Here is a 24,682-nt window from a genome sequence, read left to right on the forward strand (position 1 = left end):
ACATTTAGCTTTCGGTCAAAGCCTTCTTCAAAAAAGAAAACCCACACACATCCACACAAGCAAGCACACCCCATGCACACATGACTGCTGTCTCCAGCAGCTCAGACCGGAATGCAACCGTCATGTTGAACAAAAGCAGCAATCTGGAGTGTGACAGGAAAGGGCAGAGGGAGGGGTAGGGATAAGCAGGGTAAGGGTGGTGGGGAGAAGAGTTCTGTGTGGTGGAGCATGCAAGGACTAGATGATGGAATGACAAGACTGCCAGGCAGAGTATTAGGAGGCTGTGGGGTAGAGCGCAGTACACAATGAGAGTGAGGGGACATGTGAAAAGGGGGTGGTGATACGACATAGGGGGGCAGGAACCGTTGGGTGGAGGGTGTGGGGACACTAGATTATCGCAGGTTGAGGCTACAGTAACCTACTGCCCCACACCCTCCACTCACCAGTTTCCGCGATTTTTCACATGTCCCCTCACCCTCACTGTGTGTCACTTTCTGCCCCACAGTCTCCCAGTGCTGCGCCTGGCACTCTTCGTCATGCCATGATCTAGTCCCTGTATTTTCAGACAAACAGCATGCCTCCCGCCCTCCCACCTGTTCCCTGCTATTCCTCCCCCTTCCCTGCCCCATTCCAGATTGTTGCTTTTGTTCAACATGACAGCTGCATTCTGCTCTGACCTGCCATAGATGGCAGTCATGTGTGTTTTCTTTTCTGAAGAAGGCTTTGGCTGAAAGCTAAGTGTGCCACAGTCTTCTTCTTGTGCCCGTCAACAAATACAACGTGTCATCTTTACAGTGGGTATCCTCTTCCCAATAATGTTGATATTCCAACTTGGACCTTCCATTATATGCTTAATAGTTATTACACAAGGGTAATCTCAGTTTGGCTTCTATAATGTATCAAATGGGAAAGAACAGTAGACTCACAACTACATTTACACAATACTGAAATAGATGTCTTCACAAGATGTGATCAGCACCTGCCAAAGGGCACTGTATATGTTAACTTATAAAATAATACTGATATAATAGAACTATCACTATGCCTACCTTTAATTTGGCCTGTATCAGATGCCACTGCTTTTGATTGGGAACTCTTTAAATCCTGAAGTCCTCCGAGAGATCCATCAGTGCTTTCCTCATGTGGTTCATCAATTGAAAGCAGAGGTGAGGCAAGGCTTTCAGATTCACTGTCTCTCGATTCAAGTTTTGGTATCACTTTTGGGGGACATTCAGGTTCATTCGTTTGCTGATGTTGCTCCCAGGCTTCTGCAGATGACGCTGACTGTCGCCGTAATCGCTCTGTTGTTGTTCTCGATGTTGGTGTCAGGGCAAGAGGGGTTGATGGTAATGGTGGAGACTGAGATTGCTGCACAGTACGTTGCTTCTTTGGAGGAGACTGTCCATCAACTGGAATAGGTTCTTGTGGGCTTGGAGACTTTTTACACACTCCCATCTGTAATATAAAGCAAGTAATATTAAATCCAAATGTCAGCCATTGCAGCTAAAACAACACTTGCTGTGGATATAAATTATGTGTTTCCTGTTTCTTAAGCACAAAGATCAATAATGAAAATTCAACAATGCTATAACTTCAATCCATTACTGAAAAAACACACATTTAAAGCCGATCCTGAAGGGTAAACTTGGCAAGAAGTCTAAATTATAGATGTATAGATATATAGGTGTCTAAATTATAGACACCTTGGATAGACACCTTGGATGACAAATACAATACAGTTCTTCAAACCTTTATCACTGTCTTTGATAGCTCTTTCCCTTTAAAAAGAATTGCACGCAGATATGGAGTTTTTATTAAGCAACTATGTATAATTCATGGCATAACAAGTAGGAGGAAAGAGGAGCTGTGTCACAATAAGCACAATCAGAGTTCAGTAACAAAATGTTACTGCAGATAATAATGCAAAGCGCTGCAAAATGTTATCGGATACAATAAAACAATGCTTTACCCTAGAGAGTAGAAAGTTCTCAGAACAAAATCAAAACCATATGGTCAATTGTGAAAGAGATATCTAGTCAGAACGTGGGTAATCAATATGTTACATCCTTCTTGGGTTTCTGTTAGTGATCCACCCGAGATACGCAAAATATTTAACAATCACTTTTTGTCAATGATCAGCAAGTTAAATCAAATTTTTTTGTACAGGTAAATATGCAGCACTATTGAAAGCTGGTGTTCCAAGGTAACTATAAAACACCCAGCTACAGGAAACAAGCAAAGATGAAATTGAATCAATTACTACATCATTAAAGAGTATATGTTCACATTGCTATGATGAAATTTCAAGTATGATTATGAAGATCATACATTTTTTCTGTACTGTCACCAGCACTGTCTCTCTTTCATGTGAAGTCAATTTCCAGGCAATCTGAAATACTCGGCAATGAAATCACTTTATCAAAAGGGTGAATGTAGACAATTATTGACCAATGTCTTTGGTACTAGCATTTCCAAAACCTTTGAGAAAACAATGCACCGGACAGGAGTAGCACATCACAGTACACACAATTTGCTGTCAGACTCGCACTTTGGCTTCAGGAAAGGAGCATCCACAGAAAACGTAATATATTCTTGTGTATGAGGCACTAGCAGGGTTAAACAGTAGACTGAGGACAGTAAGTATTTTCTTTGATTTAACAAAAACATTTGATTGTGTGTACCAAGTAATACTTTTGCAGATGCTGGAACATTATGAGATTAGGGGAAAAGCTCAACAATGGTTCACTGAATAGCTGAGAAGTAGAAACCCGAAGGTTGTCCTTCAATGTCAACAAACAAGGATGAGATGATACAAGCATTATTGTGAGAAACATAGTAATATAAATTATTCAACTAATAGTGTGGTCAGTAACATCAGCACAGACAGCAAATTAATGTTTAATAGCAACAAAACACAAAGACAGGGCTGCCAACCATTTTTTATGTGAAAAAGGTGATGAAATAAAAAAAAATTTGGCCAAAAAGTGGCTAACTTTATTCACTACAAGCTGTTACCCATGGCTGCACCCACATATCAGTAGCTTTGTAATGATGAGTGATGGTGATAAGTAAGTGATTGTACATTTAATGACATCTGCTGCCCTCACGTGTCTGCCTGTTCAGATAAGCAAAGCTAGTGTTCTGCGACCTACTCTCCCCTATCTCAAGTTGCCACAACATGCAATGCATCATGCATCCAAGCATTATGCCACTGATGCAGCTATATATTATAAACCATTTAGATTATGCAACAAACAATGTAGAACTATGGATTAAACACACTGAAGATTGTATAAGCATTGTATTAATTACTTTGAATGTTACCACCTACAACATATCAACCAATAAAAACATTTTCACAAAGAATAAATGTTTTTCCCTAATTCATGTAATATTCTTGAAGGCATTAACTACCTCATACTACACACTTTCTAACATAGCTTACGTTCTTCCTCATTGTTCAAGCTATCTCCTTACCAAATTTCATTGAAATTGGTTCAGCGGGTTAGTGATAATAAATTTTAACATGACACATGATGTAGTCTTCCTTGCATCTCAGTGTTTATGATGTCATGGATACTGAACTATATGTTGTACAATAATATAATTTTGCAGGTACATTAAATGGTATATTGAACACTGCCTGCAAAAGGTGTGTGAATACAGCTAGTAGTAAAGAAGTAATAAATTAAAATATCATGGCTGATGTGACAATTTCACTGCATGAACAGCAAAAAAGTAGTAAGTGATAAACTTTTTACCTTTCATCAATTTGTGGGTGTTGTAAATGAGAAACAGTTTTGTAAGAGTTTTAAGTTGCGTGTATAGTTTGTTGCAGGTCACTAAATGCTCTCATTCTCAAATACTGAATGAAAAAAACCTGATATTTATGTGTTGTGGCCTAAACTTCTTTTTCACACCCTCCCTTTGATAGGTAGGCGGTTCATACCCCCACAGTGATTCTTTCCAAACATTACGTGATGTGTGTACCAAGTATCTACATCTACATCCATGCTCCGCAAGTGGAGGGTACCTTGAGTACCTCTATCGGTTCTCCCTTCTATTCCAGTCTCGTATTGTTCTTGGAAAGAAAGATTGTCGGTATGCCTCTGTGTGGGCTCTAATCTCTCTGATTTTATCCTCATGGTCTCTTCGCGAGATATACGTAGGAGGAAGCAATATACTGCTTGACTCCTCGGTGAAGGTATGTTCTCGAAACTTCAACAGAAGCCCGTACCGAGCTACTGAGCGTCTCTCCTGCAGAGTCTTCCACTGGAGTTTATCTATCATCTCCGTAACGCTTTCGCGATTACTAAATGATCCTGTAATGAAGCGCGCTGCTCTCCGTTGGATCTTCTCTATCTCTTCTATCAACCCTATCTGGTACGGATCCCACACTTGTGGCGAGCAATATTCAAGCAGTGGGCGAACAAGTGTACTGTAACCTACTTCCATTGTTTTTGGACTGCATTTCCTTAGGATTCTTCCAATGAATCTCAGTCTGGCATCTGCTTTACCGACGATCAACTTTATGTGATCATTCCATTTTAAATCACTCCTAATGCCTACTCCCAGATAATTTATGGAATTAACTGCTTCCAGTTGCTGACCTGCTATGTTGTATCTAAATGATAAAGGATCTTTCTTTCTATGTATTCGCAGCACATTACACTTGTCTACATTGAGATTCAATTGCCATTCCCTGCACCATGCGTCAAGTATGGTTGGTATCAGTTCAGTGGTTTCAGAGGAGATGTGAAACACATGTGATATGGTCCTACTCAAGTCTGGATTTATTGTCAAGTAGGAGTGAAAGTGGGAGGGCTAGGCCTGGTTCCAGGGGATTGTGCAATACAGGCTCCGGCAGAGATAGCGAGTGGCATGCCTCAGAGTAGGCAACTCTCTCAACCCAAATACGCGCCCAAGGTATGGGGTACAGGATCACGGTTGGATGTGGAACATCGGAAACCAATGTCGGCCCTGCAATGATCATAAATACAGACGTTTCTTGTCTTCCCAAACCTTAAGTCGGAAGAATGTTCGATAATGATAGGTTAATTCTCAGACCTGTTGCAACTAAACACACACACACACACACACACACACCACACACACACACACACACACACACAGATATATAAAACATTTAAACAGTACATATGTACATAAAACTAGAAAAATGTAATGAACAAGCAACAAGCCCAGAATACTAGAGCTGATGGCTGTAAACTACCAGGTAAACCTGCTGCAGACAAGACTATTAAATGCCCAGAATTATTTAACCTTTTAAATATTAACAGACATAGATAAAGGACTACAACAAGATAATCACTGAAGCAACAAGTAACAGGTGTTACTGACAACAGTAGTACTTAGTCGCCAGACCTGCTACGAGCCAGCATATACATACATTAAAAATAAGGAAGTTTAAACAGCAATATATATATAAAACTATGTTATCTTGTTGACAACGCTAATAATCAGTCACCAGACTTGCTGCGACCCAACATACACATACATAAAAGGGGCTTAAACAGCAATATATATATTAAAAAACTAAAACCATGTAATCAACCAAGTCACAAGCTGAGATTACAACTGCTAGTGGCTGTAAAACATTTGGTAATAACAGTATTTTCAACTGTACGCTGATTGAGCACTCAACGGCGCTCTGTCGAAAGGCTCCTCTAGTTTCTTGCCATTAAACGAATTGCTATTCAATGGTGCATGTTAACAACAGCAAAATCAATGGCACTCTGTCAAAAAGTTGTAATCTTGCCAACAGTATTTAATAAACACAGAGCAATGACGTGTTTGGTTACAACAGTAATTTCAACTGTATGCTAATTGAACACTCAATATCACTCTGTCGAAAGGCTCCTCTTAATGCTTGCCGTTAAACAAATTGTGATTCAACGGTGCACGTTAACAACAACAGGAAAATTCGGGGAACACTACAAGAAAGCCACGACACGAATCCGCAAGATGCAAACTTGCAGATCAAGTTGACAACGGTGCACACACACACACACACACACACACACACACACACACACGCACGCACGACCACAGGCAGATTCAAACTGCCAAACAGTGAGCGTCACTCTACAAGGAGGCAATCTCGCCGATGCAACCTTGTGGGCAGCAAAATAAATAGCAAACAACCGGCACATACTAGCAACCAAGAGTATAGTCTGCCTGCGGCAGCTTCGAATACCAAAGGCCACAGTTTCACAGACAAACTGCCACAGTTTAAACCACCACGTCCCCTTTGGGGGGGGGGGGGGGGCGGGGGGGGGGGGGGGAGGGGGGTGTTACAATGCATAAGGAAAGAGCAATCTTACCACAAGTCGCCAAGGAACTCGGTAATACAAACGGCAGAACATTATGCCTCCAGGCACATCGCCACAATGCCCTTCTGGATGAGTCGCAACAGAAACTGCGACGAGGCGTGGCTTCCCAACTCAAAACAGCTCACTGTACGATACAATCCTGATCGCGAAACGCGGCCGTCCACACAGGCCACCTACCCCAAACTTTCCGTCACTAGTATGTCCTCATTTTTATAATGTATGGATATCTTTTTTCCCGTGATCCTATTTTCATGAACTAAAGTCTATACAGGGCCACAAGTTATGCTCAAGTTACCTGTGAAAACCTTTATTCTAATATCTGTCAAAAGTAACATGCTTCGAACTTATTTTACTTTCTTTTTTTTCACTGTATAAAATGAATATCAAATTTCAGTGTACTTCATGGATATAAATGACATGACTTTGGATGTGGTTTGACCACTATTTACTTATAATCACATAATTTGTGTACAGTTTACAAACTTTCCACTTTTATTAGCAAACATTTTATATCGCAGCAAAACACATGTACTAAAAGTAAGTCAACCAAGGCAAAATCCAGGATAGAATGTAACAATATTAGAGAAGGAAAGTTGCCACTCACCATATAGTGGAGATGCTGAGTCGTGATAGGCACAACAAAATGATTCACGCAATTATAACTTTTGGCCATTAAGGCCTTTATCAGCAACACACACACACACACACACAGTGTGGTTTCAGTTGTCTGAGACTGCAGACGTGTGCACATTGCATTTGCGGGAGTGTGTGTGTGTGTGTGTGTGTGTGTGTGTGTGTGTATATTGCTGCCAAAGGCCTTAATGGCCGAAAGCTATAATTGTATGATAATGGCCGAAAGCTATAATTGTATGAATCATTTTGTTGTGCCTATCGCGACAGCATCTCCACTATATGGTGAGTGGCAACTATTCTACTCTAATATTGGTACTAAAAGTAAGAACAGATAAAAAGAAATAAGTATGCAACTGCACAGAAAACTTCATTAGAGTTATTAACACATTTCATTCTTTGATTTTTTTCTTAAAATGTTAAAGAACCTTTCCTTTTATTAACTCCTGAGTGGAGAACATCTCTGTCTTGTTTCTGATTCCAAGATTCTTTCTGGACCTGAAGACCACCTGTCAAAATGGCCCAGGTAAGTCTTGCTTCTTGAAATCCTTCCTTCCATGAGGAAACCTCACATCTTTCAATAGCTTCAGGAGTCAGCTTATTAGCTACCATGAGTTTTTCCTGGTGGCTGTTTTATTGGGATATTTCTTCATATGATGAAATCATCTATTTCTTCACAGCAAGTTTTTGCTGACTTTTTTCCTCCTGAGATGTTTTTTTTCCTCTTCATATTTTTTCCCCCTTTCCTTCTTTCTTTCTTCTTCTAGGTTGACAGGTTTTTCTGAGAGGGGTGCACAGTCCTCTGTAAGATATCTTCTTGTTGTAGAAAAAGCCTTTGAAACTCAGCATTCCCTTGAGACAGAGCTAGAGCTACTTTCACCACTTTACTTGTCTGGTGGTATTTTGGTTCTTCTGTCATACATTTCACACTGATGAATTTATTCCAATAGCTGTCAACCAGAGATTGTGTTGTGCTTAAACTTAACATTGGTTTCCAACCAGAGAAGCTTTCATTCGTACAACATCAAGTCACAATTAATATCCAGCGGCAATTCTTTCACAACATTTGCAATATCTGACACTTTTTGCTGCTGTTCTGTTACACAGATGAAGACATTAGAAACACTACAGATTCCCTTGACCCTGTCACGTTGGGTTTAAGAAGAATTATTTACAGGTCTCAGTAAAATACTTCATATTATGTGTCAGGAACTGAAGGTGGTCCTTTTCAGATACCTGCTGGAGAGCTGCCGTTACATCATCACCACGAAACATGACTTGAGGCAGTAAACTGATTCCTGTAAGATATCTTCTGCTAGCTCACAAGTCTTCAATACTAATGGTTTACAAATTCTTCCTTGCAGCACCTGAACAGTGTGAGCCAATGGAATGCTCTGGTGAACTGGGTAACAATGTGTGCAATGAAGCAAATAAATTCAGTCAGGCTTTCACAGTGGGTTTCTTCAGAAGCTGAACAATCTGTGTGTATCCACTGCAGGATTCCAGAGCAGACATCTACGGTGGAATAAAATACGAGAAATACAGGGCGTTTCAAAAAGAAAGAGCAGATTTCAAACATTTATTTCTCAAAAACTACAAATGATAGAAACACAATTCAAACGTTTCTTGTCAGAGAAAGGTTCAAAGTTTTTCAATGGTCCGCGCAGAAGTTCCATGCAAATCCGCAGTGGCGTTGGCGTTTGTTTGTAGGAAAATGGCGACGACACCACAGGAACGATCATTTTGTGTGCTGCAATTTGCAAAGTTAGAGTCCATTGTTGGTGTGCAACGTGCATTCCGCCGTCAATTCAACAAACAGCCGCCTCGTCATAAGCAAATTTATGAGTGGCATCACAGATTCGTAGAAGATGGTTGCATCTGCAAGCGAAAAAGCACGGGTCGTCCACGCACATCGGATGAAAATGTCGAGCGTGTCCGTGCAGCTTACGAAAGGAGCCCTAGAAAATCCACGACACGGGCAAGTCACGAACTAAACATGTCTAAAACAACGGTATGGCGCGTTCTGAGTAAGCGTCTGCACATGAAGCCGTACAAACTGCAGTTATTGCAAGCATTGCGTCCTGACGACCACAACAAAAGGTTCGAATTTTCAACTGCAATTCTACAGGACATGGAAGAGGACAATTTTGCCGAACGATTAATTTTTTCAGATGAATCAACGTTTCACATTTCTGGTAAAGTTAATCGGCATAACGTACGAATTTGGGCGAGTGAAACTCCGAGGGACGTTATTCAACATGAAAGAGACTCACCAAAGGTTAACGTCTTTTGTGCAATTTCGGTAAACAAAGTTTATGGACCTTTCTTTTTCATGGAGAAAACTATCACAGGAACCATTTACCTGGACATGTTAGAAAACTGGCTATTTCCTCAACTTCAGGAAGATTCAAATCACTTCATCTTCATGCAAGATGGCGCCCCACCACACTTCTCTGAACCTGTACGACGGTACCTAAATAACACCATTCCAGGACGGTGGATTGGAAGAGCAGGAGCACAAGATCAATGTCATCGTCTGTGGCCTCCCAGGTCACCAGACCTTACTCCCTGCGATTTTTATTTGTGGGGGTACATAAAGGACTGTGTTTATGTCCCACCTATGCCCGCTACTCTTCAAGAGGTACGACATCGAATTGTTGCGGCCGTGAATTCGGTAACTAAAGACCAGTTGCGTCGTGTGTGGCAAGAAATGAGATACCGGTTTGATATTTGTCGTGTAACAAATGGTGCTCATATTGAGGTACAGTTTTGATATTTGTTGTGTAACATTTGGTACTCATATTGAGTGAAGGACCGTTGGAATTGTGTTTCTATCATTTGTAGTTTTTGAGAAATAAATGTTTGAAATCTGCTCTTTCTTTTTGAAACGCCCTGTATTTAACACCATCCCACTGCAGCTGTTTTCAGGGTTAACCTTTGTGATAGGCTATGCTTTATGAAATGAAGCCTATGCAATAACAGTTAATGCTGTATGACTGACAAGTCTTCCATTCTTGGCAGCCAACCACTGCCAAAGTTATAAACAGACATATTCAGGTCAGAAGCATCCTCTTCTAGATGATGCAGTCCTTTTAAGAGAGATTTTAAGAACTGGCATGCACAATTTCGCTGATGTTCCTGAAATGAGTGTTGCTGGTAGACGTCATAGGGTGTACTGAATGAGGATCATCTTTAACTTCCATCTCGCCATTTTTAAACCTTGTGAACCACTTGTAACGCCGAGTGTGACTTAAGCACTCATCACTGTAGGCTTCCTACATCCTTTGGTGTGTCTTTGTAAAAGTTTTCTCTAGTTTCATACAAAATTTAATGCAGATGCATTGCTTCTCTAACTCTACCATCCCGAAATTCGCAAACTATGTGACACAATGTTCTACTCAATACAGCACAGAACAATAACTAACAGACATAAAACAATGAAACTTCCAGCAGTTACACATTAAACACAGGAGTGTGCAGGAATGCCAACTGCATTTCACTCTAACACACCATTGGCACGAAATTACAAAAGTTCCGGAATTTTTCGAACAGACCTCTTAGCTCTAAGGCAGTGTGAACTTAATCTCGGGTGTTTCACCTTAAATGACACACAGAGCGATAAGTCGTAACACCCAAAAACGTAAGTAACTGAGGGTGGATAAAGACAATAGGTTAACCTAAACAGCATCTAATACTGATAACTTCCAGGCAGATGAAAGTTAATTTAATCAAGTAGTGAAGTCATGGATTGGAAAGTAAGAACAAAGTTTTAATTATGAGCATGTTAATTCTTGCCTATCTGTATTAAAATTGGAGGCAGATTTAGGCCTTAAAGGTATACCAGAAAATGAAGATGATGGGAATCTTGCAAGTGTTGACATAGAGGGCAACAATATAGGACAGAACGTGCTTGATCTGGCACAGTTGTACATCAGTTGTACAGGTTTCAGTTAAGCCATGTATCATCCCTTGTAATAAAACAATTGTTTTCATTGTAATCAACTGAAACACAAAAAAGAGCTTTTGTCTGTAATATTACCGAACATCTGAAAAAGATCTGAAGAAACTGTTTCAATACTTGTGAAGATTACAACTTTTGTAATCTCATTTTTAGGGTCATGAGGAGGTTAAAGTCAAAAGCCACCCTCACATGGGACATGTTTCTCTTGGCAAGGCACCCCAGATGTGGTATCCATCATGGTTGCCACACACTTTTGAATGACCTACTAAATCTCATGGAATGAGCTCCTCGTCGTAACTTGTGACTACAGCACTCTCCAGCTGCAGTTGTTGTCTGCATCTGGCACACTAATTACACAGTTTATTTACAAAAAAAGATATGTGAAAAATAGCTATTTTAACTCTGTTAGATATTGTTGAAAAACAGTGGAGAAAATTGTAAAGTTGAGTCTGTACTTATCAATGGCTCGAACAGTGCCTGCTGGTAGAGGAATGCTACGTATGTGGCAAAACGACCTGAGATACATACTAGTAGAAGTTATTCATTAACTCAATTGAATCTCCATGACACTTTCAGTTTTAAACTGAATATAGAGTCTAATATCAGTTTGTGCACGCACAATATCCACATTAATGATGATGTACTGACTAGCATCACTCTGAAGTAATTTATTTCATCACCTAGGTTTCAAGATCAATATTCATTTCGTAATTTCATTTAAATGGAAATGGAGATTTTTTCAAAGCTACTTACTGTCACTGAAAGAGATTTTTACTGGCATCATACTAATGTGACACAGTCCATTAAACCAAGTGAGATATCTATCTTTTACACAATGGTTCACCAAATCACAAACTTTCAGTGTGCAATCAACTTGTTCTTTACTTTCTGACATAGACTGGTAGTCAAATTAAGTTTTCTGACCACTGGGTAAACATTTCAGTCATTGTCCTATGCAACAAGAATTGCACCACATACATTATTTATAGTAAATAACATTAACTACTGCAAATAATACTTTATTAAATTAATAGGAAGTCCCACAATCCCTTGGAAAATAAAAGATAACAATAAACAAATAAACAAATAAATAAATATAATTCTGGAGGTAGCTAGACACAAACCAACCAGCTTTCTCTTAATAGTTTATAATGCTATCAACTACGCTATGGCTCAACCATGACAGCAGCACCTAGATTATATAGCAAACAATGTCTAAAGGCTGAAACTACAAAATGTCATTTCCTATTTCACTATGACAAATTGTTCCAAAAATGATACATTTTGGATAAATCATCATCACTGAAACAGTACTTAAGTTATAATATGGGAAGCCACAAATACGAAAAGTTTTAACTACCAAGAGTAGTTTCCTGCCATTTTATTATAAAAATGCCACTAAAGAGAACACATCTTCGTGAGATCCTCAATGTTCTGGTGCTTTGAAATAACTTATATTCATATCATGCACGATATAACATAATAGGCTAAAGTCTGCCATGGCAACTTCTTCCTTTCACACTTTGTAATTTAATGGAATGTGAAATTCCATGCTGTGACATCCAGCTCTTCATCTGCAAACATTTTCACATCCAGTGAGAGGATGCCTTAAGCTTAAACTTACAATGTGTCATCACAGAATTCCTGTATCCCCAACCCCCTACACACACACACACACACACACACACACACACACACACACACATACACACACTGTAAGACCTCAGGAAAAAAGGGTGGGCGATGTGGTGGAGAGAAGGGTGGACTGAACAATTTCTTTTTCTTTTACAAGGCTTGGATATGAATATGCCATGTTTGACAATGAAGAGTAATACTTTGGCACCTGAATTTCCCTTGAAGAGTGAATAAGCTACCCCTCAAAAGACCTTGTGAAATTTTATGTGCAAAGTCAATATTTTAATGATTTCTGTACTCTTCTGATGAATAATTGCAACAGTATGCAACTAGTTTTTCCTTTGTGGTTGCTTCTGAGGCTGCCTGCTGTGTCATCCAGAGTCTCTACTCCTTGGTAGGTTGCAGATTTTTGGGGTGGGAGAAGGCCAACTTCATTAATTTTTATAATTTTTTCTATGTGCAATTATTTGAAAGTTTTTCTTCCTTTTCCTTCCACTTCTACCATGTGTAAGACTGGACTATATTAATATCAATATGTATAATTTTTATAAGACTTTTACTTACTTAGGATGACACAAGTTCTTCCAATAATAAACTGATGTTGTGGTACTTAATAAATAGCTGATGTCTCAGAATTGTTCATATAGTGTTGCATATTAGCATTTGATGACATAAAATCTAATTTCAGAAGTAAATTAATTTCAAAATTTCTGACACCTTAATTATTCATAAGCTGCAGTGACAGGGTAGAGAAACACACACTAGAATTGACAGAAATGAATTACATGTTCACGAAGTTAGAAGTCATGATAATTTCTTTGTTTCCAGAGTTCTCTAAATGTATGAAATTGTGAATGTTTCCTCAGGTTCTGAGCACAACTTAAGGGGCACAGATATAAGCATTCATATTGCTGCATGCTGCAAAAGCAAATTGTCAGCACAGCTTGCTGTATGAAGAAACCAGAATCACGATGATCACTTGGAGAACTATCCAATGAGCTGTGTGTTATGAGAGGTCAGAGTGCATTTTAACATCTCTCCTTCCTGTTCCATTGTGTCTACAATGACTCAAAGGTTATACGCGATGTCCCAGAATGAATGGCCAGGACTCAGGGAAAAGACAGGAACAATCATTTGAAGCAAAATTAGTCTAGTACATGTTGTTGTTATTGTGGTCTTCAGTCCTGAAACTGGTTTGCTGCTGCTCTCCATGCTACTCTATTCTGTGCAAGCTGCTTCATCTCCCAGTACCTACTACCGCCTACATCCTTCTGAGTCTGTTTTGTGTATTCATCTCTGGTCTCCCTCTTCGATTTTTGCCCTCCACTACTAAATTGGTGATCCCTTGATGCCTCAGAACATGTCCTACCAACCAATCCCTTCTTCTAGTCAAGTTGTGTCACAAACTCCTCTTCTCTCCAGTTCTATTCAATACCCCCTCATTAGTTATCTGATCTACCCATCTAATCTTCAGCATTCCTCTGTAGCACCACATTTCGAAAGCTTCTATTCTCTTCTTGTCCGAACTATTTATCATCCATATTTCACTTCCATACATGGCTACACTCCATACAAATACTTTCAGAAACAACTTCCCGACACTTAAATCTATACTCAATGTTAACAAATTTCTCTTCTTCAGAAACGCTTTCCTTGCCATTGCCAGTCTACATTTTATATCCTCTCTATTTTGACCATCATCAGTTATTTTGTTCCCCAAATAGCAAAACTCCTTTACTACTTTAAGTGTCTCATTTCCTAATCTAATTCCCTCAGCATCACCCAACTTAATTAGACTACATTCCATTATCCTCGTTTTGCTTTAGTTGATGTTCATCTTATATCCTCCTTTCAAGACACTGTCCATTCCGTTCAACTGCTCTTCCAAGTCCTTTGCTGTCTCTGACAGAATTACAATGTCATCGGCAAAGCTCAAAGTTTTTATTTCTTCTCCATGGATTTTAATACCTACTCCGAATTTTTCTTTTGTTTCCTTTACTGCTTGCTCAATATACAGATTGAATAACATCAAGGAGAGCTACAACCCACTCCCTTTCCAAGCACTGCTTCTCTTTCATGTCCCTCGACTCTTATAACTGCCATCTGGTTTCTGTACAAATTGTAAACAGCCTTTTGCTCCCTGCATTTTACCCCTGCCACCTTTAGAATTTGAAAGAGTGTTCCAGTCGACACTGTCAAAAGCTTTCTCTAAGTCTACAAATGCTAGAAATCTAGGTTTGCCTTTCCTTAATCTTTCTTCTGAGTTAAGTCGTAGGGTCAGTATTGCCTCATGTGTTCCAATACTTCTACGGAATTCAAACTGATCTTCCCCCCAAGTTGGCTTCAAGTTTTTTTCCATTCGTCTGTAAAGAATTCGCATTATTATTTTGCAGCTGTGGCCTATTAAACTGATAGTTCGGTAATTTTCACACTTGTCAACACCTGCTTTCTTTGGAATTGGAATTATTATATTCTTCTTGAGGTCAGAGGGTATTTCGCCTGTCTCATACATATTGCTCACCAGATGGTAGATTTTTGTTAGGACTGGCTCTCCCAAGGCTGTCAGTAGTTGTAATGGAATGTTGTCTACTCCCAGGGCCTTGTTTTGACTCAGGTCTTTCAGTGCTCTGTGCACTCTTCGCACAAGTATCATATCTCCCATTTTCTTCATCTACATCCTCTTCCATTTCCATAATACTGTCCTCAAGTACATCACCCTTGTATAGACCCTCTATATACTCCTTCCACCTTTTTGCTTTCCCTTCTTTGCTTAGAACTGGGTTTCCATCTGAACTCTTGATATTCATACAAGTGGTTCTGTTTTCTCCAAAGGTATCTTTATTTTTCCTGTAGGCAGTATCTATCTTACCCCTAGTGAGATAAGCCTCTACATCCTTACATCTCATTTTTGAGATGTTTGTATTCCTTTTTCCCTGCTTCATTTACTGCATTTTTATATGTTCTCCTTTAATCAATTAAATTCAATATTTCTTCTGTTACTCAAGGATTTCTACTAGCCCTCATCTTTTTACCTACTTGATTCTCTGCTGCCTTCACTACTTCATCTAGTACATATGGGCTCTAAAAATGCATGTCTTAAAGAGCTATGAGCACTTCTTCGATACTGTGAAACAAGTCTCTTCTACTGCAAGTTCCTTTGTTTTCCATGTTTTGGGAGGAGACAGTATGGACCAAAACAAGAAAAAAAGTCCAGTAAATATGGGGTCTCAAATGCATACCTTAAGAGCTATGAGTGGGTTTCACAGCAGCAAAGATGAACAAATGCTTATAGCTCTTCAGGTATGCATTTTAGAACCCATGTTCACTAGACGTTTTTGCTTCAAATGATCATTCTTACTATATACTTGATTACTGACTGTTCCCCCTGAACACCCTGCATATTTAAATGTAAATAAGGTGAGATACAACTAGGAAGCCCACTTTGTCTCAAATGCTTCTCCTGAGACTGTAATCTACAGTAACATTTTTGTTAAAGAATTATAAAAGGTACTGGGATGGTAATATTTCACACAAATGCCAGAATGGACCTTTCATCCAATTAAAAAGTGTGTACGGTTTTGAAGTTAATTCTATGCCAGTGCTGGCGGAACTGAAGCTGTAAGGGTGGGTTGTAAATCACACCATTACAGTCGCAAATAGGATAGATTGCGTCTCATTGTAAAGATGACACATTTAGTTGCAGACAGGTACAACGAAAAGACTATGTGCCAAAGGCTGCTTCAGAAAAGAAATGTAAACACACGCACATTCACACAAGCAAGCACACCTTATGCACACATGACTGCTACCTTTGGTGTCTTTAGCTGTATTGCATCTGTTGCATTAAAGAAAAGCAGCAATTGGTAGTGGGGAGGGAAAGCAGAGTAGGTGTCGGAAGAGAGAAGAGCACTGTCTGGTGTAACGCGCAGGGATTACTGCAGAAGGCTGCAGGGTGGCTGTGGAGAGGAAGAGGGGGGGGGGGGGGGGGTTAGAAGGGGAGCAGATAGGGGAAAAGACTACTCAATGCACTTGGCAGAAAGTAAGCAAGCACAATGAGGGTGAGGGGTGAGGGGATGAGAAATGGTAGGAGATTATAGAGTAGAGGTGACACAAACTGATGAGCTGAGGGTGCAGGGAGAGCAGGTTATTGTAGGCTGAGGCCAGGATGATTTCAGGAGAGGACAATGTATTGTAAGGATGACTCCCATCTGTGCAGTTCAGAGAAGCTGATGGTACAGAGGAGGATCCAGATTGCCCAGTTTGTGGAGCAGCCACTGAAATTGAGCATGTGATATCAGCTGCATGTGGTGCACTATGCTTTGAGCCATAGTTTGGTGGTGGCCATTCATCCTGTTAGATGGTTGGTAGTCATATCAATGTAAAAGCTGTGCAATGATTGCAGCAGAGCTGGTAAATGACATGGCTGCTTTCACAAGTACCCCTGCTTCTGATGAGGAGTGATTAGCCTGTGACAGAACTGGAATAGGAAGTGCTGGGTTGGTGGCTTGGGCAGGTCTTGTACCACAGGGCTTGGGGTTGGCATAGGGATGGACTAGGATGTTGTGGAGGATGGGTGAACAATGGAACACCTCATTAAGAGGGGTGGGAAGGATCTCGGTTAGGATGTCCCTCATTTCATGGCATGATGATAAGTAATCAAAAGCCCTGATGAAGGATGTGACTGAGTTGTACCAGTCCAGAGTGGTATTGGATGACAACGGGGTCACTCCTTTGTAGTAGATTCTTGGAACCGGTGAGAGGGATGGAGGTGTTTGAGGATGTGGCAGGGGAAATCTGCTTGCAGATTAGATCTAGGGACAGTGCCTTTCTATGAAAGTTTTTTTTCGACACATTCAGCATACTGGAGCGTTCTTTTCATGACAGATACGCTGTCCCTTGATGCCAGGCTGTATGGGAATGATTTTACAGTGTGGAAGGCATGGCAGCTGTTGAAATGCTGATACTGTTTGTGGTCAGTGGGTTTAAAGTGACAGTGGTGTGCATGGAGACATCAGGCAGGAGGTGGTCAATGTCCAGGAAGGTGGCACAATGGCTTGAGGAGGAGCAGGTGAAGCAGATGGAAGTGGGTTTGGGGTTTTGGGAGGCGAGGAAGGATTCCTCTGGATGGCCCATTAACAGGTTGGCATAGGAGGGTGATATGCAGGTGCTCATGGCTGTGCTGAGGTTCTGTTTGTATACCTTCCCTTCAAAGTAGTAGTAGTTGTATGGTAGGATAAAGTTAGCAAGATATATGCAGAACGAGGTAGTGAGCTCAAGATTCTGAAGAACACTGGGAGAGGCAGTGTTCATTAGCAGCAAGACCATGGGCATGAGGGATGTTGGTGTGTAAGGAAGAAGTGTCAGCCATGACAGAGATCCAAGAGGTAAGAGGGTGGGGATAGCAGAGAGTCAGTGAAGGGAGTGGTTGGTATCTTTGACATGGGAGGCTAGATTTCAGGCATTGGTTGGAGGTGTTGGTCACTGAGGTCCAAAATTTGTTCAATGGGGGCTCAATAACCAGCTACAACGGGACATTCAAGAATGTTCTGTTTGTGTATTTTAAGAGTGTGTAGAAGGTGGATGTGTGCCTTGTCTTAGAGATGAGGAAGGAAATGGATTCAGGGGAGAGGTTCTAGGAAGGGCCTAAGGTCTTAAGCAAAGACTGGAGGTTATGTTGGACTTACGGATGGGCTCACTTTGGCAGTCTGTAATGGGAGGAGTCAGATAATTGGCAGAGGCCTTCCACCAGGTAGTCACATACATAACAACAATGGTGGAACCTTTATCTGCAGGTAGGATGATTAGGTCAGGATCTGTTTTGAGGCAGTGTATGGCTGTCCTCCTTTCTGTGGCAAGGATGATGTTCTTAGGAACGGACCTGGATAAGGATAATGAGGCCAAGTTCGAGGTAGGTAATTCCTGGAAGGTGACCAGAGGGTGATTATGTGAGAGAAGGAGAGGATCAAGATTAGATGGTGGCAAGAACTGATGGAGGCAGGGTTTAATGTTGACATTAGGTCAGCTCTGGTTGGAAGGATTGGTGGCAAAGAAGTGTTGCAAAGGCAGGGAAGAGTGCGTCTTTCGCAAGTAAAACATTGTGAAATTTGGGTGTGGGGCTGAAGGTGGGATGAGGCCTTATTGAGACTTTGGGATATGACTGTGGGACTGGGGATTTGGGTGGTAAGGTTAACAACAGCGTCCTGGGATTGCTTCAGCTTTGGATTTATTGGAGGATTACCAGGGAGTCTTCGAGGATGTGGCAAGCTGAAAAGGTCAGCTATGCGTGGTCTGGGTGCTCAAATGCAAGGGACTCAATTTTAGAGATGTAGGTAGTAAGTACACAAAGTAACAATATCTTGCGGAGGGAGCAGAAGTGGTTCTGGGATACCTGTGCCATAGAGATGTGTTTTTGCGGTACTAGGCTTGTGAGGAACAGGGACTGGTAGAATCTGAAAAGGGGGAAAATCATTGTGAAAGGATGGGTGGGACTCACAGAAAGGGATTTTCATGGTTAGAACAAGGCGGGGGGGGGGGGGGGGGGGGGGTTACCATGGTTTAGGCAGTATTTAAGGAACAGGATGTGGGACTGGGTTTTAGGTTAAGTTCAGTGTGTAACCGTCTTTTTGTTATGTGTCTACAATCCAATGTGTCATCTTTACAGTGGGTAGCAATCTATCCTCATTATATTGTCAACATCTAGGTATTTTCCATTAGTTTCCTACAGGGTGCCATTTGAATATATAGGACTCAGGAGATTGAAATTCTTACTTAAAAAACCTCACATCAGGTGCAAAATGAACATAGTTTTTTTTAGGAACAAAGCCTTTTGCAAAGCATTTTCTGATCTGTCATGATGTCTCACTCCTCATGTTGGGATTCTCTTTATTGTTTAGTAATAACCTGACTTAATAGATTTTCATACTGGCTGTTTCGTGTACACTTGTGACCACCGATGAGCAGTTTATAACTTGTGGTCTGCATCTGTAACTGGCACCCATCTAAGCTGATTCTGGTGTACATCTGGCTTATCCACACCAGTAATTACGTCATTTTTACCAATTTTTATTTTGAGAAGAGTATATCTTATTATCAGTTTTATGTCATAAATATCTTTAATGTCATATGTGTGATTTAGGAGTTACAAGCTTCATACTATTACGCAGTTAACTGCAGTCTTTAGTTACATCAAAAATTCCACAGTTATGTTTACATAGTGAGTGCCTCTCCTGATCCTGTTCAGCTGTACTTCAACAAGTCATTGTTTACTGTATTCAAGAATTATTCCATATGTAGAAGTTGTAGTTTGTAGCTTAGTATGTTAATGTTCCACTTTTTATTTGTTTCTTAAAATCATCTGATGACTTTCTAAGGGGTATTGTATAAAGCAACTGATCTTAGATTAGCACAAAAAATTAACTCTGATCAAGCCGAACTCAAACATTCCAGTTTTGTAAATGTTAATTTCACATTATTTCACCAACACTGAGTAGCAAAATCTTGAGGATCAAGTCAAGTTCAATTGCAGTGATCAAATCACAACCTAGTAACAGCACAAAATAACAATTTAATTTTCCATATGCGCAGGTTGAAAAAAAAAACTAAATAATGATGGCGTTGATGTTAACACTCCCACAATGTTGAAGTTCGAAATATTTCTTCCAATCCATACAGTTAAGAAAAATATGAGTTAAGTAAGTAATGGATGCAGATAATTGCCCCCATAAGAATTGCCCACATATGCTTGAACTGCTATGACAACTGCTTGCAAATTGATGAGCAGAAATGTTAAGCGCATGTAGGTCAATTAGTAAAATCATCTTTATCAGCCAGTACCAAAATGAACTTATATTTCGGTGGCTCAGTGGTTACATGTTGGATTGCTGATAAGCAAGTCTATGGTTCAATGCCAGCTGGATCCTAGGATTATACGATTTTTTTCCACTTACACTTCTTTCTCTTCTGGCAAAGTTTGTTAATGTAAAAAGATTACGAGTCTCACTGTGGTGTGAGTTCATGTTAAGGCGTTGGTTCCCAGCATATCTACATGGGTGACCTGGTTCTGCTCAAAAGCCTGAGGAAGGTGGGGGTATATCCCTTCCCACACGGCCGTGCCTAATAAATCACTGTTGTGGCCAAATCAACCTTTGAGTCACAACACAAACATATACCTCTGCCACTCTGTATCTATAATTTCTTTAACACTGAATAACAATGGTGTTAAGTCCTGACAAGTATTAAAACTTTCGTCCACACAGAAAGCTACCTTACTCCACTGCCAATTATGTAGTATGTATGTTTCCATCAAACTCAGCAAAAGCTGAAAGCCTGATGTGACATGACACTACAGTTGCCTTCAGTTTGTGTTAAAAGTCAAATCAGATGAACCAACTCCACGGCCTATGACGTAAATTATTAGCTGTCTAATGATATATTCTCAGTGTTATTGGCTATGAAGATAGTTACAATGTTTTTGGTTATGAAGATAATTACAGCAACACTATGTTTTTAAACTATATTGTCTGAATATGCCACCAGCTGTTTTCATAGTATTCTGGGTTATATAATATTACTTGAGTAGAATCTTTGACTCTGAATAGTAATAATCTCTGCCATCACTATCATAAGATATAAGATCCAAAGACATTGTGTGCATGGGTTTTTAGTCTTTGTTGTCATCATTGTTTCCTCTAGCTTCATTCAAAAATTAAAAAAAAGTCATCTTTGTCAAGATCTCATTTTGCTTTTCTCTCTCTTGGAGAGCTAGAAAGTATACACATATGCAATGGCACCCATGTACACCATATTCCCTGGTACAATGTAAGAGAGGGCCTGATGGCCCTAATCAGATCAGGTTGAATAAATATTACAATAACTGTTCCAAAAATAATCCACTAGGCTCAACTGTTATTAAAGTAATCTTATACAGTTAATGTTCTTGAGGCATATTGAGTCTCACCTTTATCTACAAAAATGATGTAGACTGAAGCAATGAATTAACATTTGTATCAGTGCTGGGATTCGAACCTCAGTCTTCTGCGTTCTAGGCAGATGTACTATCTGTTGTGCTACACTGGCACACAGAAGATCGTCGGCAATACTGATGCAAGTTTAGAACAGGAACAGAAATTGGCTGAGGCGTAAATTGGAATTTGTATGGGAGGGGGGACATACTAGGGGTATGTCGATGCAACTGCAGTAGCCGTAGTGCCAGTGTGGTGAAGCTAGCTGCACATCTGCCCAGTAAGCAGGAGACCCGGGTTCAAATCCCAGTGCTGGTACAAATTTTGATTTTTTGTTTAGCCTACATCGTTATTGTAATTATTATATATTCTCTTTTATGTTCTGTGGTTGGGAGATGGAAGTACTCATGTAATGTGCGATATTGTGTGCATACCTGACAATGCAACAAATAGAAACATTGAATCATCATTCTCTTATAATGGTTCTGAACCTACAACATTGTGATTTCTTCACAACTTTTTTAAATTTTAACTGACAGCATAGCCATTTATACTTCAATTTTATAAGTCTTGGATAATTTACATCACATCAAGTGTAGCAGGCAGTGTTCTGTACTCAAGAGCCTTAAGTACTAACAATTATACATCTTTTTGTTTACTTTACAGATATCTGGCTATATTTTTCAGTTACAGAGATGTTTTATGAAAACATTTCAGAAACTTTTCCATTTATTTTCCTCCACCTCTACAACACAAAGCTTTCAGTAATAAAGACTGAGTATCAAAGATGTACGATACCTGCAGTCGAGCAAGATAGATGATTCAGCACTGTTGCCAAGCACCTTATCATTCTAATTTAGATCAATACCGAACTTCACTCAGCTAATCCAAATTCTGTATTATACGAGGGTCACTCCAAAAGAAAGGCACCCCTTTTTTTTTTTTTTTTTTTTTTTAATCCATCTTTTATTCTACATGTTTGAAAGTTTTACAGTGTGTAGATACATCCTTTAGGAACATTATTTTCATTTCTCCACATAATTTCCATCCCTCTCAACTGCGTTACGTCATCTTGGAACCAGATCCTGTATACCCGCATGGTAAAATTCTGGACCAACCTGTTGGAGCCACTGTTTGGCAGTGTGCACAAGGGAGTCATCATCTTCAAACCTTGTTCCACGAAGAGAGTCTTTCAGTTTCCCAAAGAGATGATAATCACATGGAGCCAGGTCAGGACTGTAAGGTGGGTGTTTCAGTGTTGTCCATCCAAGTTTTGTGATCGCTTCCATGGTGTTTTGACTGACATGTGGCCGTGCATTGTCGTGCAACAGCAAAACATCCTGCTTTTGCCGATGTGGTCGAACAAGACTCAGTTGAGCTTTAAGTTTCTTCAGTGTCGTCACATATGCATCAGAATTTATGGTGGTTCCACTTGGCATGATCTCCACAAGCAAGAGTCCTTCAGAATTGAAAAACACCATAGCCATAACTTTGCCAGCAGAAGACGTCGTCACATATGCATCAGAATTTATGGTGGTTCCACTTGGCATGATCTCCACAAGCAAGAGTCCTTCAGAATTGAAAAACACCATAGACATAACTTTGCCAGCAGAAGATGTGGTTTTGAATTTTTTTTTCTTGAGTGAATTTGCATGATGCCACTCCACTGATTGCCTCTTCGTCTCTGGTGAAAAATGATGGAGCCATGTTTTATCACCTGTCACAATTCTTCCAAGAAATCCATCTCCACCATTCTCATACTGTTCCAAAAGTTCGCTGCATACCGTTTTTCTTGTTTCTTTGTGAGCCACTGTCAACATCCTGGGAACCCACCTGGCACAAACCGTTTTTAACGCCAACACTTTCAGTATTCTGCAAACACTTCCTGCCCCTATTCCAACTTAGCGTGAAAATTCATTCACTGTGATGCGTCTGTCAGCAGTCACCAATTCGTTAACTCTCTGCACATTGTCTGGAGTGTGTGCAGTACGAGGCCTGCCGCTACGAAGACAACCCTCAATATTGCCGTGCCCGCTTTCATCATGTAACCTGCTTGCCCACCGACTAACTGTAATGCGATCAACAGCAGCATCTCCAGACACCTTTTTCAACCCCTTGTGGATGTTTCCCACTTTTGGAGCGACCCTTGTACAACACAGATAATTTGTATGTGGACTCATTTTCTGAACTACGATAAATTTTGATCACCTGTCTCCGGTATTTACATAATTGGCCCCAAAACTTGAAACCAGTTACAATATCAATTGCATTACCTGAGTGTGGCATATACAATAAAAGAATTTTCTTGAAGTTCTTATTCAGAATTTTCCTTTATGTTAATTCAACACCATCCAGTTGCTGAAATAAAAAATTATGATAAAGACTGAAATTTTGAATGTTTTGTCTTCCACAATAGTTCAAGGGAAGATGATCTTATCACAGATACACATCTGATCTTGGAGGAGGAGCAGATTAGTGTTTAGCATCCCATTGACACTGAGGTCATTAGAGTGGTGCACAAGCTTGGGTTAGGGGAGGACAGGGAAGGAAATTGACTGTGCCCTTTCAAAGGAACATTCCTGGTATTTGCCTAAAGTGATTTAGGAAAAACATGGAAAACGTAAATCTGGATGGCCAGACACAGGTTTGAACAATCATCCTCCTGAATGCGAGCCCAGTGTGCTACCTACTACAACTTACCTTCAGGGAATTCAAAGATCGCATAAACAAAGAGCATTTAACCCTACTCGATCTCGAAAGGCTCAAAAGGACTTTTAGTGCACAGGTTAAACCCTATACGGATTATGAAGCAGAACAGATTCCCAATCCTTTTCCAGCACCTGTTTATTGAAATCCCTGGAGCAGAAATATGTCCCATGTGATTTGAAATGAGCACGAATTGTTCCAGATTTTGAGGAATGTCACAGAATAGAAATGTAATAATTCAGGCATATTTTTGGTATCAATTTCTGAACTGCTGCTGGAATATGTTGTCTGTCAATTTGTTGTGTCGGCCAAATACACCCTTAGTAAGAATCAGCATATATTTTTAAAAGCTGTGTTCAAGTGAATTTCAACTTGCTCTAATTGCTCATTACCCCTGGAACACTGTGGATAGTAGCACCACAGTCTAACACATACCA

General features: G+C 40.1%; 1 protein-coding gene across 2 annotated transcripts in view; it reads right to left on the bottom strand.

Moving 5' to 3' along the window:
* LOC124775034 (protein tramtrack, beta isoform-like) overlaps positions 1-24,682 on the bottom strand; it is a 197,684-nt gene that overhangs the window by 107,870 nt on the left and 65,132 nt on the right. For both annotated transcript variants that reach the window (XM_047249805.1, XM_047249804.1), the window contains exon 4: positions 1,050-1,455. In XM_047249805.1, the coding sequence (XP_047105761.1) occupies positions 1,050-1,455 (406 nt within the window). The remainder of the gene's footprint in view (positions 1-1,049; positions 1,456-24,682) is intronic.

The sequence above is a fragment of the Schistocerca piceifrons genome, chromosome 2 (genome assembly GCF_021461385.2).
Source record: "Schistocerca piceifrons isolate TAMUIC-IGC-003096 chromosome 2, iqSchPice1.1, whole genome shotgun sequence".
In the NCBI taxonomy this organism is placed as follows: domain Eukaryota; kingdom Metazoa; phylum Arthropoda; class Insecta; order Orthoptera; family Acrididae; genus Schistocerca; species Schistocerca piceifrons.